The 19,305-nt window shown below is 51.2% G+C and overlaps 1 protein-coding gene across 1 annotated transcript in view; it reads left to right on the top strand.

Moving 5' to 3' along the window:
- Positions 1 to 10,150, top strand: part of LOC140723042 (NACHT, LRR and PYD domains-containing protein 3-like) — a 58,938-nt gene extending 48,788 nt beyond the window's left edge. The window contains exons 9-13 of the mRNA XM_073037662.1: positions 993 to 2,727; positions 3,958 to 4,044; positions 9,340 to 9,510; positions 9,665 to 9,832; positions 9,986 to 10,150. Coding sequence (XP_072893763.1) covers positions 993 to 2,727; positions 3,958 to 4,044; positions 9,340 to 9,510; positions 9,665 to 9,832; positions 9,986 to 10,088 — 2,264 coding nt within the window. The 3' untranslated portion in view covers positions 10,089 to 10,150. The remainder of the gene's footprint in view (positions 1 to 992; positions 2,728 to 3,957; positions 4,045 to 9,339; positions 9,511 to 9,664; positions 9,833 to 9,985) is intronic.
- Positions 10,151 to 19,305: the final 9,155 nt, after the last annotated feature.

The following is a 19,305-nucleotide window of genomic DNA, read 5'->3' as shown; positions in this document are numbered from 1 at the left end:
TAGAAGTGGTAGAAGCAGGTTCGGTATTTTCATTTAAAGTAAAATTGGATAGGTATATGGACAGGAAAGGAATGGAGGGTTATGGGCTTTGTGCAGGTCGGTGGGACTAGGGGAGAGTAAGCGTTCGGCACGGACTAGAAGGGCCGAGATGGCCTGTTTCCGTGCTGTAATTGTTATGTGGTTATACGCACCTGACAGGGTCCCCACACACTGTGAGACCCCGCACACCCCTGTTAGGATCCTGACACACTGTGATCCCCAGACGCCCCTGACAGAGTACTGACACACTGTGAGACCCCACAGACCCCTAAGAGGGACCTGTCAGGATGTGAGAACTGAGACACCCGTGGCAGTGTCCAGTCACAGAGTGAGACCCAACACACCCCTGACAGGTTCCAGTCACAGAGTGAGACCCCACACACCCCTGACAGGTTCCAGTCACAGAGTGAGACCCCACACACCCATGACAGCATTCGAACACACTTTGAGATCCCACACGCACAAACCAGCCACCCACAGTGCACGTGCTGATGCGCAAAGTTACTTCTTTGTATTTTAAATCAGTGACGGTCGGAAGGGAGGGGGAACTGTGACTTCCCTACCTGTTCCTTTGACAGAATGCGCACCACCCTCTTCACTGTCTCCATACGCCACATCAACCCTGGGGATTAAAAGTTTCTTCCTCAGGAAAAAATGACAGCTGTGACAGTAGCGGGAGATTGTCCGGTACGGGACAGTCGGGGGTCAATAAACTACCAGGGAAATACTCAGCTTCACAGCACAATTAATGTGGAAATGTGATGACCTGGTGTTTATCTGGACCAGGCCTCTCCGTCCAGTCAGCGGTCTGTTAATCAAATTTACTTTACTGTACGAACATCTATTGTTGAATCCAATTCATGCAATAGCTTTGAGCTAACTCCTGTGTGCTTAGATACTAAGTTCTGAGTTGAGGCATCTAACTGTTTGTCAACTGTCTGTTCCCATGGAAGATGTTCAACAGAAACACAAGGAGACTCTGCGGGCACAAACTGAAACACTGAGAGTGAACACGATCCTGATGAGGGAGAAGGTGAAGGTTTTCGAACTGGTTGATCGATACGCTGAGCTCACGGTCATTTCTACTGTTCGAGATCGGAGACTGGTGGAACATGAGCTGCTGGCAAGAGGCAGAGACCACGAGGAGTGGAGACAGAAACATCTCCGAGGAGAGTTGGAGAAAATCCAGACGGATCAATTGTTCCAGAGCAGCTTTTCCCGGAGTAAATCCAAATCTGGGAGTTCGGCAGCGCTGGCTGGAGTTCCAGGGATTGGGAAAACAACAATGGTACAAAAGATTGTTTATGACTGGGCCACAGGGAAAATATATCAACAGTTCCAGTTTGTCTTCAGTTTCAAATTCCGGGATTTAAACCATATTACCTGCAGAATAAACCTGAAGGAACTGATTCTGGATCAGTATCCTTACTTTGGGAATATCCTGAGAGAGGTCTGGAAGAATCCAGAGGGATTGCTGTTTATATTTGATGGTTTGGATGAATTCAAAGACAAAATTGATTTTTCTGACAGTCGGGGACACACAGAACCTCCTTCCACATGCACAGATCCTGAATTCAAGTGCAAGGTGTCTGACATTGTGTACAATTTAATCCAGCACAAGCTGCTCCCAGGGTGTTCAGTGCTGGTGACCACCCGCCCCACTGCGTTACATTCATTGGAAAAGGCTGAGATCAGTGTCCGGGCTGAAATCCTGGGATTTCTTGGTGAGGAACGGAAGGAATATTTCATCAGGCATTTTGAAGATCAGACGGTGGCGGCAGCTGTTTTCAAACACGTGAAGGAGAACGAGATCCTGTACACCATGAGCTACAACCCCTCCTACTGCTGGATCCTCGCTCTGGCACTAGGCCCGTTCTTCACACAAAGAGTCAGGGACCCACAGCGAGTTCCCAAGACCATTACCCAACTGTACTCCTACTATATTTATAATATCCTGAAAAACCACGGCCGTGAGATTGAGAACCCCCGTGATGTGTTACTCAGGGTTGGTCAGATGGCCTTCAGAGGAGTGTCCGAGAAGAAGATTGTATTTACAGATGGAGATTTGATCAAGTTCAATCTACAGCCTTCCCAGTTCCTGTCCGGGTTACTGATGGAGCTCTTAGAGAGAGAGGATTCTGCCCGGAGCGTGGTGTACACATTCCCACACCTCACCATCCAAGAGTTTGTAGCTGCAGTCGCAGAATTCCTGAATCCACATCCCGGGGATTTCCTGAAATTCCTCACTGAAGCCCACAGCACAACAGATGGGCGATTTGAGGTATTTCTCCGTTTCGTTGCTGGTCTCTCCAACCCAATGACAGCTCGGGGCCTGGAGGAGTTTCTGGGTCCATTTCCTCATCAAACAACCTGCCGGGTGATTGACTGGGTGAAGGAGGAGGTTAAACTCAGTGGAAACACGAGGAGTGAAACTGGTAAAAGCAGCCTCCTGAACACATTGCACTACCTGTTCGAGTCTCAGAATCGTGGGCTGGCTCAGGCCACACTGGGATCTGTGGAAACACTTTCATTCAGTGGAATGACACTGACTCCGATTGACTGTGCGGTCCTGTCTCATGTCATCGGACTCTGCGATACAATTAAGCACCTCAAACTGGAGAACTGCCACATTCAGTGTGAAGGAATCGAGCGGCTGGGACCCGGGCTGCACAAGTGCCTGGAGTTGAGGTAACTTGATTTATTTCTCACTCTGAACTGTGAAACTGTTCCATTGTGTTGTTTCAATGTAAAGGGATTTGGGTTAAACTGTAGTAAATCAGATTCTGAAGAATTGTGACAAATGCCCAGAGGATCGGTCAGTAATTCTCCAAGGATGGGTGGGTTCGGTGGTTCCTAGTGAAGGGATGTTGGAGACTTCATCAGATCAGTGAACAGCGGCCATTGGTTCAATGGTAGTAAATCACAGGAATGACCGTGTTTCTCGCTGCCTGTGACACGTTCATTGACAACGTTCCTTCTCACTGTTACTGACACCCAGACCGAGACTGACTGCAGCAGGTAGGTCAGAGATTCTCAGCCCCTTCCCGGTGAGGGACAAGAGACCGTCAGCAGACTGTCCCCGTGAGAAGGAAAGAAATACTATTGTGAGATTGTCCTCCCATACCCTTCCCCGTGTGCGAATATCACTATCAGTTCACCTGTGTGACTGTGCTCACTTCCAGATACCCAGACCCCATGGTGGCATCTTCTCATCTGACCCATCTCACTCCTTTTTCTGGATAATCGCATCTTGTTGGATAATCTTTTATCTCTCACACTCCCCTGCCTCCTGTTGGATATCGCTTCCCCATACCCTTTTTCCTGTCGGATCTCTCTTCCCCATTTTCTTTCCCCTGTGGGATATTTCTTCCCCATCCCTGTTCCTCCTGTGGGATCTTTCTTCTCCATCTCTCTTCCTCCTGTGGGATCTCTCTTCCCCATCCCTCTTCCTCCCTTTTGGATCTCCCCTCCTTCCTCCTGGGGAAGCCCTCTTCATTCCTCCTCTGGAATCTCTCTTCTTCAATCACTATCCTCCTGCAGGTTTTGTCGTCCAATCCCTTTTGCTCAGGTAGTTTAGCTTCCACCATCTCCCATCGACACCTTCCCATATACAAATCTTCCTCAATGTGAGACTTTTTCCCACCCTTCAACCCTGATCCTTCTGCAACTCTCACGTTAGGAACACTTTTCTAACCATTGGTGAATATGTGGAGTTTTCAGGGTCACACCAATAGACTAAATTACTGACATTCGGTGAAATCCCTGGAGCTGGTCAGTGAGGTACATTGACAATGATGGGAACTCCGATCAGTGATTTACTGAAGAGTTTAATGGTTCCTGAAATATCCGAGTGATAGAAATTCCCTCAGACCCGCGGTTTGAATCACTTTGTTCATCTCTTTGTCTGTTTGTGTATAGCCTCAGGGGTAATGACCTCAGAGATTCAGGAGTGAAACTGGTGTCTGCGGGCCTGAGGAACCCGGAGTGTAAAATACAGAAACTCGGGTAAGTACCAGACTGTGGGAAAATGTGTTTACAGTCACTGGGTGTCTGACACTAAACATTAATGTGATAAGTACAAACATAGAAACATAGTAAATATACAGCACAGTACGGGCCCTTCGACCCACAAAGCTGTGCTGAACATGTCCCTACCTGAGAACTACCTAGGCTTTACCCATAGCCCTCTATTTTTCTGAGCTCAATGTAGCCATCCAGGAGTCTCTTAAAAGACCCTATCGTTTCCATCTCCACCACCGCCACCGGCAACCCATTCCACGCACTCACCACTTTCTACATAAAAAAACAAACACCTGACATCTCCTCTGTACCTACTTCCAAGCACCTTAAAAATATGGCGTCTCCTTCCAGCCATTTCAGCCCTAAGAAAATGCCTCTGACTATCCACATGATCAATGCCTCTCATTAACTTATACACCTCTATCAGGTCACCTCTCATCCTCCGTCGCTCCAAGGAGAAAAGGATGAGTTTTCTCAATCTATTCTCATAAGGCATGTTCCCCAATCCAGGCAAAATCCTTCTTAATCTCCTCTTCACACTTTCTATGGTTTCGAAGTCCTTCCTGTAGTGAAGTGACCAGAACTGAGCACAGTACTCCAAGTGGGGTCTGACCAGGGTCCTATAGTGCTGCAACATTACCTCTCGGATCCGAAATTCAATTCCACGATTGATGAAGGACAAGACACCGTATGCCTTTTCAACCACAGAGTCAACCTCCGTAGCAGCTTTGGGTGTCCTATGGCCTGGGACCCCAAGATCCCGCTGATCCCCCACACTGTCAGGAGTCTTACCATTAATACTATATTCTGCCATTATGTGCGACCTACCAAAATGAACCACCTCACACTTACCTGGGTTCAACTCCATCTGCCACTTCTCAGCCCAGTTTTGCATTCTGTCAATGTCCCGCTGTAACGTCTGACAGTCCTCCACACTATCCAAGACACCTTCAACCGTTGTATCATCAGCAAATTTAGTAACCCATCCCTCCACTTCCTCATCCAAGTCATTTATAAAAATCACTAAGAGTAAGAGTCCCAGGACAGATCCCTGAGGCACACCACTGGTCACCGACCTCCATGCAGAATATGACCCGTCTACAACCTCTCTTTGCCTCCTGTGGGCAAGCCACTTCTGGATCCACAAAGCAACGTCCCCTGGGATCCCATGACTCCTTACTTTCTCAATAAGCCTTGCATGGAGTAGCTTATACCTTACAGCTCTACCTTTATCAATGTGTTTAGTCACATCTTCACAAAATTCAATCAGACTCGTAAGGCACGACATGCCTTTGACAACGCCATGTTGACTATTCCTAATCATATTTTGCCTTTTCAAATGTTCTTAAATCCTGCCTCTCAGGATTTTCTCCGTCAACCGACAAACCACTGAGGTAAGACTCACTGTTCTATAATTTCCTGGGCTATCTATACTCCCTTTCTTGAATAAGGGAACAACATCCGCAAACCTCCAATCCTTCGGAACCTCTCCAATCCTCATTGATGATGAAAAGATCATTGCCAGAGGCTCAGCAATTTCCTCCCTCACTTCCCACAGTAGCCTGGGGTACATCCCGTCATGTCCTGGTGATTTATCCAACTTGATGCTTTCCAAAAGCTCCAGCACATCTTCTTTCTTAATATCTACATTCTCAAGCTTTTCAGTCCAATGCAAGTCATTCCTACAATTGCCAAGATCCTTTTCCATCATGAATATTGAAACAAATGATTCATTAAATACCTCCGCTACTTCCTCCAGTTCCATACGCACTTTTCCATTGTCACACTTGATTGATCCTATTCTCTGTAACTTATCCTTTTGCTCTTCACATACTTGTAGAATGCCTTGGGGTTTTCCTTAATCCTCTCTGCCAAGGCCTTCTCATGGCCTCTTCTAGCTCTCCTAATTTCATTTTAAGCTCCTTCCTGCTAGCCTTATCATCTTCCAGATATATGCTTCCAAGTTTCCGCCTGATAGCCTCATACTTTCCCTTACACAATTAAAGGTTTCCCTTACTTGACTGTTCCTATCCCTCTCCGATGTTATGGAAAAAGAGATAGAATTGTGATCACTATCCCCAAAACGCTCTCCCACTGAGAGATCTGACACCTGACCAGGTTCATTTCACAATACCAAATCAAGTACAGCCTCTCCTCTTGTAGGCTTATTTACATATTGAATCAAGAAACATTCCTGCACACAGCTAACAAACTCCACCCCATCTAAACCCCTCACTCTAGGGAGATGCCAAACGATATTTGGGAAATTAAAATCTCCCACCTCAACAATCCTGTTATTATTACTCTTTTCCAGAACCTTTCTCTATCTGCTCATGAATGTCCCTGTTACTATTGGATGGTTTATAAAAAACACCCAGTAGGGTTATTGACCCCTTCCTGTTCTTGACTTCCACCCACATATACTCTGTAGACAACCCCTACATGACTTCCTCCCTTTCTGCAGCCGTGACACTATCTCTGATCAAAAGTGCCATGCCCCCACCTTTTTTGCCTCCCTCCCTGTCCGTTCCGAAACATCTAAAGCCTGGCACTTGTAGTCGCCATTCCTGCCGTGCACCATCCACTGTAATGGTCCGGTCCGGAGTCCGGGTCTTGATCTGGTCCGCGGACTCTGGACTCCGGGCCTTGTAGCCGTCCCTCCTTTCACCCTTGAGCCAACTAGTCACACCTCTGGATCACCGTGGCTTGTTTGGACTCAAGGAGGTGCATCTGATGCCCATCGGCTGGTAGGTGTATATAAGGGGCTCTGGGACTGAGTCTAGTTCGGGGGTCATCCTGTTTGTCTTGTTCCCCTGCTTTTCTTGTACGCGCTCGTCCCGCTGTTCCGTCCGGTTCGCCTTGCTCGCACTATTTATCCTATTTCGACCTAGTCGTCCTGTTTGTGCTGGTCGCCCTATTTACCCTGTTAGATAGATAGATAGATACTTTATTCATCCCCATGGGGAAATTCAACTTTTTTCCAATGTCCCATACACTTGTTGTAGCAAAACTAATTACATACAATACTTAACTCAGTAAAAAATATTATATGCATCTAAATCACTATCTCAAAAAGCATTAATAATAGCTTTTAAAAAGTTCTTAAGTCCTGGCGGTAGAATTGTAAATTGTTCTGACCTGTTCATCATGTTTGCCCTGCTTGCGCTGTTCACCCGGTTTCGTTCTGTTCATCCTGTTCGCCCCGGCTTGGAGTACCCACCTCTAATCAACTAGTTCTGTGAGTCAGTCTCGGAGTCACCGTGGACCTAGTCCCCTTCCTATCCCTTGCCTCCGTCGGGCAAGCCAGGCCAGATTGCTGCTGCCCGGCGGAGGACTCTGCCTCTTTCCTACCCCTCGCTTCCAACGTGTTGTGCCCCGCAACCTGCCCAGGTGCTCCGCGACCTGCCCAGGCCTCTGTGTTCCACCTGGGAGGCCGGGCCCTGCCCAGGAGTTATGCGGCCCGCCCAGGGGGCTATCCTCCCAGCATTCCTTGTCCCATAGACCCATTCTTTAGCCTAACCAAGATCCTGCCTCGCCATGAACTCCAAGATCCTGCCTCGCCGTGAACTCCGGGATTCTGCCTCGTCGTGAACTCGGGGATCCTCCCGCCTCTCCCTGAACTCGGGGATCCTCCTCCCTTGCCTGAACTAGCTCTGAACGCCAGGATGACCTTTGAATGCCACGTCCCTCACGCACGCCATGGTCTCCCCATCTTGTTCTATCCTTTAGTTGTTCCTGTCCTGCCCCTAGTACTTCAGTGCCTGCGTCCTGCATTTGGGTGCAGCCTCCTGTCCCCTTGTGACATCCAAGTCTCTGTAATGGCCACAACGTCATAGCTCCAAGTGCTGATCCACACTCTAAGCTCACCCGCTTTATTCATGATACACTTCGCATTAAAATAGACACATCTCAAACCATTGATCTGAGCGCCTCCCTTCTCTATCACCCGTGTATCCTTCCTTTTGCTCTATCTCCAAACTTTCTCTGTTTGTGAGACAACCTCCCTTTCCACCGTCACTTCAGTTCGGCTCCCACCCCCCAATAATTCTAGTTTAATCTCTCCGCAATAGCTTTAGCAAACCTCTCCGCCAGGATACTGGTCCCTCTGGGATTCAAGTGCAACCCGTCCTTTTTGTACAGATCACAACTGCCCCAGAAGTGGTCCCAATGATCCAGAAATCTGAATCCCTGTCCCCTGCTCCAACCCCTCAGCCACGCATTTATCCTCCACCTCATTCTTTTCTTGTTCTCACTGTCGCGTGGCACAGGTAGTAATCCCGTGATCACTACGTTTGAGGTCCTGCTTCTCAACTTCCTTCTTAACTCCCTGTAGTCTTTTTTCAGGACCTCTTCCCTTTTCCTACCTATGTCGTTGGTCCAATATGTACCATAACCTCTGGCTGTTCTCCTTCTTACTTCAGGATATCGTGGACGTGATCAGAAACATACCGGACCCTGGCACCGTGGGGGGGGGGGGGGGGGGAGAGGGCAAACTACCATCCGAGTTTATTTCCTGCGCCCATAGAATTGCCTGTCTGACCCCCTAACTATAGAGTCGCCTATCACTTCTGCTATCCTCGTCCTTTCCCTACCCATCTAAGCCACAGTGGTAGACTCTATGCCAGAGGCATGTACACTGTTGCTTCTTCCAGGTAGGCCACCCCCTCCAGCAGTACTCGAACAGGGGCACGTCGTTAAGGGGTACAGCCACAGGGGTACTCTCTAGTACCTGCTGCTTGCCCTTCCCTCTCCTGAGTGTGACCCACTTCTTCAGTCTCCCGTGGCCCCGGTGTGACCACCTGCCTGTAACTCCTCTCTATCACCTCCTCACTCTCCCTGACCAGACGAAGGTCATCGAGCTGCATCTCCAGTTCCGTAACTCGGTCCCTAAGGAGCTGCAGCTCGACACACCGGGTGCAGATGTTGCCGTCCAGGAGGCTGGGAGTCTCCAGGATCTCCCACATCTGACACCGAGCACAGAAAACCAGTCTCACACACATACTCTCTGTCTGTATTGTAAACAGATAACCTACCTCGCCTCGACCCTTTATCGCCGAAGCCCCGTTGAGCCAAAGCCTTCCTGCTCTGTCTCCCGCTCCTCTGACGCTCGCTCTGTAAATATGTCTTCCTTTTAAACTCTTCTCGCTGTTCTCACTGGCCGACTTGCGCAGTCGTGCTGAAGAAAAAAAAAATCAGTAATTGTGTTACTGATAAACACTGGGGATTTGTACCATCTCCTGTCTCTCTGTGTCCTACACCCTCACTCTCTCTCATCTCCAGGCTGAGGGATGTCGGTCTCACAGATTCTGGCGCCGAAGACCTCGCCTCCGCTCTCAGTACAAACCCATCACTGATGGAGCTGTACCTGAGTGACAATAAACTGGGAGATTCAGGAGTGAAATTATTGTCTGTGGCTTTGAGGAACGCGGAGTGTAAAATACAGAAACTGGAGTAAGTACCAGACTGTGGGAGATTGTGTTTACAGTCACTGGGGTCTAACACTGAACATTAATGTGATCAGTAATTGTGTTACTGATAAACACTGGGGATTTGTACCGTCTCCTGTCTCTCTGTGTCCTTCACCCTCACTGTCTCTCATCTCCAGGCTGTGGGACGTGGGTCTCACAGATTCTGGTGCGGAGGATCTCGTCTCCGCTCTCAGTACAAAAGCATCACTGACAAGGCTGAACCTGGGATTAAACTCGCTGACAGACCGATCTGTCCCCGCTCTCCGCCACCTCATACTGACCCTCCCGAGTCTGAAGTGGATCAGGTGAGTGTTAATGTTAATATTCAATGCGATAAAATATCAGCGGATCCGCGGTTTTATTTGTCTGTGAGTGTTGTTGAAATATTAACCCTGGTCCTGTTACTGACACTGTTGTGTAATCTGTTAATTTCATCTTTATTCTTCCATTTGTTTCAGGCTGGCGGGGAATCGGTTCAGTCGGGCCGGGAGGAAGGAACTGGGATCTCTGCAGGAACCCAGACCCGGACTGACAGTGACCTGTGAACATCTGAATGTGTGAACATCCCCACCAGCGGGTTAGGGACATTTTTTTGCCGATTCCCCGCCCTCCCCCCTTTAACGCCCGCACTTACCTTTAATGGCCGCCGCGCGCCGGGGGTAATTGGCTTTAATGGAACTGGATACAATCTCGAACTCGGTGACATCGGAAGTAGTGCCGCAGTGACGTACATCCGCCTGTTGTATAGCTGTTCAGCTTCCGCCGGATATGCGGGTTCCACACTCCCCCTCGTGACACCCCGGGGAATTACACAGACATGAAGAGCCCGGGGTCCGGGGCTCAGTCTGTGACACCGGTGTCCCGGGGTGGGATTATCCCGGGAGAGAATCCTTTTGCTCCCTTTGCTGAGGACGGGGCATTCGGCAGCCTGGCAGATATAATGATATTAAATGTTAAATACTTCGGCAGTGACCCTGGATCTGCAGTGATCTCGGACACGGTCCAGAAGTGTGATTATATAATCATCGGTTCTCCGATGCAGAGTGACGGTGAGAAACGGGACTGATTATTCAACCTGTCTCTCATTGTCGCCGGTCAGTTAATTATGTGTGACTATGAGTGAGTCGGGAGCAGCTTATTTATTCCCGCACGTCAACAGCTCACAAGTTGTTTAATTTACATTTGTCATGATGAAGTCAATAAACCTGTAACTTCCTGTCTTGGTGTCGGACTCAAGTCTCATTAAAAAAGGAACAGTGACGTGGGGTTATTGCTAAACCCCCTCGCCCCGTACCCGGTGAGCTGCAACAGTGGGTGGGAGGTCCTCACACTGGTACAGCAGCGTCTCAGCTCCAGGCTGAGGAATGTCGGACATGCAGAGTCTGGGTGCCCAGGATCTCACCTCAACCCTACCCCTATCGTGGCTAACTAACCCTGCCTGCCACTTGCAGTCAGACAAAATTGACTGTAATGTCAAAAGCGATTTCACTTAGGTCCCAAGTACGAAAGGGATGGGGGATGAGTGAATCTCCCTCCACACCATCCCATCGCACATTCCCGGGGTCAGACACAGAGCGAATCTCCATCCACACTGTCGCATCACACACTCCCGGGGTCAGACACAGGGTGAAGCTCCCTCCACACCATCCCATCACACATTCCCGTGGTCAGACACGGAAAAAAAGAAGTTATCTGTAGTGTGAGATATATCAACAGAGTTCTCGGGTTGAAACAGATTACAGAGGAGATTCTCATTGTGTTCACCCTGGAACTGCAGCACAGGAAACCACACACACACACACACACACACATGAACAATGAATATATGTAGAAGTGGTCACAGAGACGGGGAGGGATGCAGTGTGCACAGACCAGGAGAGGGTTTGGAGTGGGCACAAACAGGCAGGGAAGTACTGACGGGAATCATAACCATAGCAGTTAACAATGACATTTGAATTCTAAAGTTGAGAGGTAGCCCACGATGAAATCGAATTATCCTTAAATTTTGCAAAGCGGGACTCCACCCCTTCCCCTCCTCTCCCACGGTCCGCAATCCCAATCAAATACCCCTCTTTCCTATTCATTCCCAACATCCGCACTCCCAATGACATCACCCCTGCCCATTCACTCCACCTATCCGCATTCCTAGCTTGCATCGTTCAAACTTCCATTGTGCCCCACCCCTTCCCCTTCACTCCCACTGTTTGCCTCCCAGTGGGCCCCGCCCCTTCCCATTTACCCCCACCGTCTGCACCGCTTCCCATTCCCTCCTGTCGTCCAATCTCCCAGTGAAATCTGTCTCTTCCCATTCACTCACACCATCTGCCTTCCACTGGGAACCCTTTCAGCTCATTTCCAACGGGAATGCGATCCTGGAAATTGGCGGGGACGCCTGAATTCTGTATTTGACAGAACTCGGAGTGGGGTTTATGAAATTTGACGAGAACGCTGATGGGTTTATTAGTTACACGGACAGTCGAGGGTCGTGTGGATGTTGACCGTTTTGTAACGATGCTCATCTCCTGGCGGAGACGGTGGACACGATCGGACTGAATGACCATCGATACGCCTTCCTGAAGATGGGGGAGGGGGTGGGTGTGAGAGAGGTTTACGGTTTCCGTGTCCCCATGCCGGGAGATTCATTGCGCCCGGTTCCCGGTGTCCATATCCAAAACCGGGAATTTTGCCAGGCGCGATTCCCGATCTCTGTCTCCACACCGAGACTTTTATCACCCACGGTGTCGGGTCTCTGTATCGACACCGGGAACATTACCCCACATGTTTCCTGGTGTCTGTATCCTCCTCTCTCCACTACACTCGGAGTGATGACGCACAGGATCCGGAGATGAGGATGTCGGATCGGTCTCTATCGTTTGCGATATATTTATTATTTGTGATAAACAGTCTGCGCAATCGAGTGGACGGTGGTCGAGAGTGTCTGTCCTGCGAGGGGCTCCTGATTGAAAATGGTGAATAGGGAGGGACCGACAGAAGGATTTAGAATGGTCACGAGGGAGGGAGTGAAATGTTGACTGAAAATGGTCTCCGGGGAGAAAGTGATGGGCTGAGTGACAATGTGCGCCAGGGAGGGGGCGATGGGCGGAATTAAGATGGCCGTGGTCACCTTGTTTCTCATAGCCGGCAGGGAGGGAGTGATACACTGACAAGAGTGTGGGAGTGACAGGCAGAGTTAAAATGACCGACAGGGTGGGGCTGACGCACTTTTTGAAAGTTATCACCGGGAAGAGACTGACGCGCCGACATAACATTGTCACCAGGAAGGGAGTGACGCGCGCATTGAAAATAGTCTCCAGGGAGGAAGGGATGCACTGAAAGAAAATGGACGCCAGGAGGTGGCAGGTTAGAGGGAATGGCGGCCCGACCTGAAATAGTCCCAGATACCTTTGTTACAATGGCCGACAGCGAGAGAGTGATGGACAGAATTCAGATGGTCCACAGGGAGAGGGTGATACACTGACAAGAGAGTGGGAGTGACAGGCAGAGTTAAAATGACCGAGGGAGGGAGAGACGCACCGGGTAAAATGGTCGAAATGGAGACAGTGGCACATTGAGAAGGGAGCGCGGTTAACGGTTTGATGTAAAATGATCTACCAGGAGAGAGTGACGCTCTGATATAAAAAAGCCGCTGCTCCGCTTAAAATATCTGACGGGGCAGTTTAGGGTTTGTGATACCTTGTTCAGCGTGAGCGCCGGGAAGGGACGGAGCTAGACGCCGATTGAAAACGGCCGTCAACACCGTTAATTTTGTTGAGGAAAAGAGAGAGACGTGGTGACTGAAGGAGACCCCGATCGGCCGGGTTGAAACGGGACCAAGGAGGGAGCGACGCCTCTGTTAAAGTGAGCGGCAGAGAAGGAGTGAAGGACACGTTGACTTCAAATGGCCGCTGGGGAGGGAGTGGCGGCTTTGGTAGAAGTGAGCACAAGAGAGGGAGGGACGCGCTGATTTAAAATGGGCGAATCCTTGGTTAATGTGGCCGCCAGGGATGGAGTGAGACACTGACTTACAATGGCCACTGTCACACTCAGAATCTATGGCGAAGGAACATGCGGTGCCCATGGATACAATCCCGGGATCGAGTGTGTTATTGATTGTAATAACGGTATTTTAATTTGTGTTTTATATAGTCTTGCGTATTGTATATATGTGTTAATTCTAATGAGGTTTTTCATTGAATAAACTAATGTATATATCTCAGATATTCACACATACACATGTACATGTGGGTTTTGGGGAGGAGGGTGAGGGGTTTGGGAGGAAGAGGAGTGATGGGACGAGGAGTGGACTGATGAGACGGTGAGCGTGGCGAAGTCACTGACTCAATAGGGGACAAAAAGGGGAGGGGCGAAAGTCCCTGTCACAAACTGGTGGCCGACATGGAGAAAGACGGGGTGATAAGGAGTGAAACGACAGGAAGGGAGCGGGGATGATAGGACGCGGAGGGAGAGGAAGTGACGGGACTAGGAGGGAGGGGGAGTAATGGAACGTGTAAGTGGGAGGAGTGATGGGACAGGGAGGAGGGACAGTTATAGGACGGGAGGGAAGGGACTGATGGTACGGGGAGGGAGTGGAAGTAATGGGGCGGGGAGCGAGGGAAAATGGGACGTGGGGGGAGGGGATTGATGGAACGAGGAGCGAAGGGATCTGATGGGAAGGAGAGGGAGGGAGGGAGGGCAACTGATGGGACGGGAAGGGAGGTGAAGTGCTCGGACTGGGAGAGAGGGGTCAGATAGGACAGGGCGAGTAGGAACAGGATGGGGAGTGTGGGGGGCGTGACTTACTCAATAGTGGTGGGTGGGTGGTGACTTTCCTTCGCAAATAAGACGGACGGCAAGAAAAGGGGGGGGGTTGTGTGCAAAGGGTAAAGGGGGAGCGAGTGGTCGGGGACGCGGTCAGAGCTGATAGGTCGGAGAGTTGAGTCTCTCAACGGAGGGAGAGGGGAGCGATTCACTCAACGACGGTGGGAAGGGATTGGGAAGGGGAGCGAAATTTCCCTCAGAAAATGTTCACCACACGGGATATGGTGGATGGTGGGAGTCAGGGTAAGGAGTCAGAGAGGGGAGGGTGTCAGGAGTGATAAGGTGAGTAGGGGATGACTCACCTGGTAATAGAGAGAGAAAGAGAGCGATGAGGAGAGGCGAAGATTGGCATCGGAAAATGGCAGCCAAACAGCGTACAATGCGGAGCATCGAGGTGGTGGGGAGAGGAGAGCGAGGGGAGGGAGGGAAGGGGTTTGCGAGTGATGGGATGGGAAGGAGGGTGACAAGATGATGAGTGTGAGGCCATGACACACTTCGTGGTGGAGGAAGTGGGGAGGAGGGTCTCACACTGTCACAAAATGGCTGTCGGTAGAAGGTTAAATGGAGAGTTGGGAGATCGAGGAGGAAGGGAAAGGAGAGGAGGGATGAGGAGTTGAGATTGAATAAACAGAGAGGGAAGTGAGTGGAGGTGAGGAAAAGCGTGTGCCCCATTCTATGATGCGAGGACAACGGTTGTCAATAGCAACCATCACAAAATGGCCGCCAGCCAGGGTGAAATGGGCGGTGATAGAGGGAAGAGCGAGGGGACAGAGAGAGGAGTGTTTCAGGAGTGACCGGATGCCGAGGGTGGGAGAGGGCGATTCGTAAAAAGGGAGCTGGAATTGGGGGGGTTCCCACGGGGAGGAATGTGACTACGGGAAGAGGCTAGCACCATTACACTCCCCTCCCCTCCTCAGTCTCCAAACTCCCGCCTTGATTTTTCTTTCAGGCCGAGCCTCAGGTCGCTCGGCCCGAATCCTTCAGACTGCCCCGTGGAGTAGGGGAACGTGTCGTCACTGGGGCCCGTCAAAGGCAGGAGTGGGCGCCGGCTTGTCGGAGAAGACGGAGGCGAGGTCTGGCGGTGCGGGCTGGTTGGCGTGGATCACCACCACTTTCTGCAGGGGGGTGGGGAAGAGGGAGGGGTCAGATTGAGGAGGGGAGGGGAGAAAGAGGCGAGAAGAGGAGATGAGATCCACTACCCACTCCCTCAGCCTTTCTCTCCCTCAGTCCCCTCTCTCCCTCCTGTCCCCTCTTCTCTCTCGATCTCTCCCCCACCTCTTGTCTCTCCACCCTTTCCCTCTCTATCCCTCCAGGTCTCTTGCTCCCTCCCCACCGTCTTTTCACCTTCCCCATCCCTTCTACCATGCCCCATCCATCGCCGCCCACACACACACCCCCCGTGCACAGGAAGATCCCACTCACCACCGGAGGCTGTGCGGCGCAGCACTCGAGGTCCCTGCAGTTGGCGATGGCCGTGAGGACGGACATCACCAGCGAGACCAGGCAGTTGACCAGCAAGATCACCGTGATCCCGCTGACAAACCTCTGCAAGATTCGGTATTTGGCGGAGCGACAGAGCGGAGGGAGCATGGGAGGGGGGAGAGAGCCAGACGGAAAGAGAGGAGTGGAGAGGGGGAGAAAGAAAGAGAAATGCGGTGAGACTGAGAGGAGAGAGAGAGAGAGAGAGAGAGAGAGAGAGAGAGAGAGAGAGAGAGAGAGAGAGAGAGAGAGAGAGAGAGAGAGAGAGAGGGAGGGGCATGGGTGTCGATGGCCGGGGAAGAGAGAGGAGGGAGGGAGAGAGAAAGAGACAGAAAAGGGGGGAGAGAGGGTAGAGTTGGGAGTGAGGGTGTGGGGTAGGCGGAGGTGGAAGACCTAGACGGGGAGGAAGAGAAGGGGGACAATGAGTGAGGAAGAGAGGGGGTGGGTAGGAGAGAGATGGGAGTAGAGAAGGGGAAAAAAGTGAAGAGGTGGCAGAGGACAGTTAATAAAGGGAGAGACGTGAGAGTCAGATGGGGGAGAGAGTGGTGAGACACAGAGGGTAGAGAGAGTGGTGAGAGAAACGAGAGGCAGGAGAGGAGAGAGGTCGGACAAGGAGGGGAGAGTAAGGAGGGAAACTGGGGGAGAGGGGTGAGCAACGGAGGGTGAGAGACAGAGAGTGGGAGAGACGGAAAGGGGTGACAGGGGTGAAAGAGGGAGACTGGAGAGAGGGGTGAGAAACAGAGAGGTAAGAAAGGGAGGTGAAAGACAAAGGTGAGCAGAAGGGAGATAGAGTGTGGGAGATAAGAGGAGTTGAGAGTGTGAGAGAGAAGGTGGGGGGAGTTCCGAGGGAGGGTAAGAGAGGGGTGAGAGGAAGAGATAGTGAGAGGGGAAGTGGGAGAGGGAGAGATGGCCGGTAAGAAAGATGGTTGTGTGGTATGTGGTTGAAAGGTGTATGTAGAGTCGGTGGAGAGGGAAGGAGCGCGTTGGGTGGGGAGACAGGGGGAGTGTAGGAGACGGAGATGTGTTTAGAAGTGTGGGGGGGGGGGAGTGGAGAGAAATCTGCGTTAACTCTTGTATCAGAACTTCAGCTTTCGATGAACGGAACGCACTGTTTTGGTTTACGGTTCCCTGAAAGTGGGGTCACAGTCAGACGGGGCGGTGAAGGCGGCGTTTGTCATGGCCGCCATCGTCGGACAGGGCAGCGTGTACCGGAGGCGGGAGCTCAAGGGAATTTACGAGGGTGTCGCCGGGTCTCGCGGGGCTGAGTTACGGAGAGAGGTCGGGCAGGTAGGGACTTCATTCCCTGGAGCGCAGGGATGACCTGACAGAGGGGTGTAAAACCACGAGGGGGCACAGATAAGGTGAATGTGAACAGACTTTTCCCCCAGGGTCGGGGAATCAAGAACCAGAGGGTACAGGGTTTAGGGATTTAATAGGGGACCCGAGGGGAAACTTTTTCACCCAGAGGTTGGTCCGTCTGTGGAAGGAGCTGCCAGAGGAAGTGGTCGAGGCAGGTACATTAACGACACTCCGACAGGGACACGGATAGGAAAGGTTTAGAGGGATACGGGTGGTCCGTCTGTGGGAGGAGCTGCCGGAGGAAGTGGTCGAGGCAGGTACATTAACGACACTCGGACAGGGACATGGATAGGAAAGGTTTAGAGGGATACGGGTGGTCCGTCTGTGGAAGGAGCTGCCAGAGGAAGTGGTCGAGGCAGGAACGTTAACGACACTCGGACGGGGACTCGGATAGGAAAGGTTTAGAGGGATACGGGTGGTCCGTCTGTGGAAGGAGCTGCCGGAGGAAGTGGTCGAGGCAGGAACGTTAACGACACTCGGACGGGGACTCGGATAGGAAAGGTTTAGAGGGATACGGGTGGTCCGTCAGTGGAAGGAGCTGCCGGAGGACGTGGTCGAGGGAGGGAGGGGGAGGAGAGGAGAGAGGGGCCGCTACAACAGAGGGGAAGGAGGGTTCGGAGGAGCTTGACGAGGGGAGAGGGAGCGATACGGCGCGGGAGAGCCGTGGGTGCGGGTGGGTGTGTGTGGATGAGAGCTGGCTCGCTAGCGTGTGTGTGTGTGTGTGTGTGTGTGTGTGTGTGTGTGTGTGTGTGTGTGTGTGTGTGTGTGTGTGTGTGTGTGTGTGTGTGTGTGTGTGTGTGTGTGTGTGTGTGTGTGTGTGTGTGTTGGGAGGCGGGCGGAACACTCACCATCCGGCATCCGGTGTAGCAGTACCCGATGCAGGGGAAGATGCGGACGTTCAGCGAGTACAGGATGACGGCGGGAGTGCAGGCGAGGGCGCAGATCACATTCGCAACCAGGCAGGCGATGGTCTGCCGTAGAGAGAGAAAGAAAGAGAGAGAGTGAGAGTGAGTGTGGGAGGACAGAGCGAGGGATAAACTGAGAAGAGGAAGAGGAGGGAGAGGAGGAGAGAGAGAGAAAGGGAGAGAGAGAGAGAGGGGGAGAGACAAGGAGAGAGAGAGATAAGTTTGAAAGGGACAGTAAAAGTGAGGGGGGGAGACCAACTGAACAGTGAAAGCAGCGCGAGTGGGGAGCGAGGGAGTGTGTGTGTGGAAAGGATGTGGGAGGAGGTACAGAGCGATAGAGAGAGATGTGGGACAGGAAATGAAAGGGAGAAGAGAGGGTGGATCGAGAGTGGGTGAGAGACAGAGACGGATGCAGAAAGAGAGTGGGGGAGAGAGATAAGAGACGGGGGGATGGAGAGAGAGAGGGAGGGGGAGAGAGAGAAAGGGAGACAGAGAGGGAGGGGTAAGAGACAAGGAGCGAGAGAGATAAGTTTGAAAGGGACAGTGGAAGTGACAGAGGTGTGGGGATACCATCTGAACAGGGAAAGCAGCGAGAGTGGGGAGCGAGGGAGTGTGTGTGTGGAAACGGTGCGGGAGGAGGAACAGAGAGAGAGAGAGTGGAGGAGGAATTGAAAAAGGAGGAGAGAGGGAGGATCGAGAGTGGGTGAGAGGGATGCAGAAAGAGAGTGGGTGAGAGAGATAAGAGACGGGGGGAGGGGATGGAGAGAGAGAGGGAGGAGGAGAGAGAGACTGCCAGAAAGTAGAAAGGAAGAGGAGATAGGAACAGGGAGAGAGAGAGAGAAATTGGAAGGGAGGTGGGGGGTGGAGAAAGACTTGTTTACTATGGTGAGGGAGGTGGAGTTATCTGATGGACAATGAATGTTTCTCCCTGCGGCTTGTTTTGAATCGAACACTACAGCACAGTACAGGCCCTTCAGCCCTCTATGTTGTGCCGACCCATATAATCCTTAAAAAAATAGTACTAAAACCACACTACCCCGTAACCCTCCATTTTTCATAACAGCGTAATGTCGTTTATATTATCTGTTTGCTAAACTTCTCATATAAAAGACATATAAACAGCAATAAAAATCAGAACGTATATAATGTCAAAATCAGACAGGCAAAATGTTATGCTGTTATATTTACAACGGTAGAAAAAAAACTACAACTCCTCA

This window comes from Hemitrygon akajei, unplaced genomic scaffold (assembly GCF_048418815.1).
Source record: "Hemitrygon akajei unplaced genomic scaffold, sHemAka1.3 Scf000099, whole genome shotgun sequence".
Lineage (NCBI taxonomy): Eukaryota > Metazoa > Chordata > Chondrichthyes > Myliobatiformes > Dasyatidae > Hemitrygon > Hemitrygon akajei.
The sequence above is the reverse complement of the archived record's forward strand: the minus strand, read 5'-3'. Positions and strand labels throughout refer to the sequence as shown.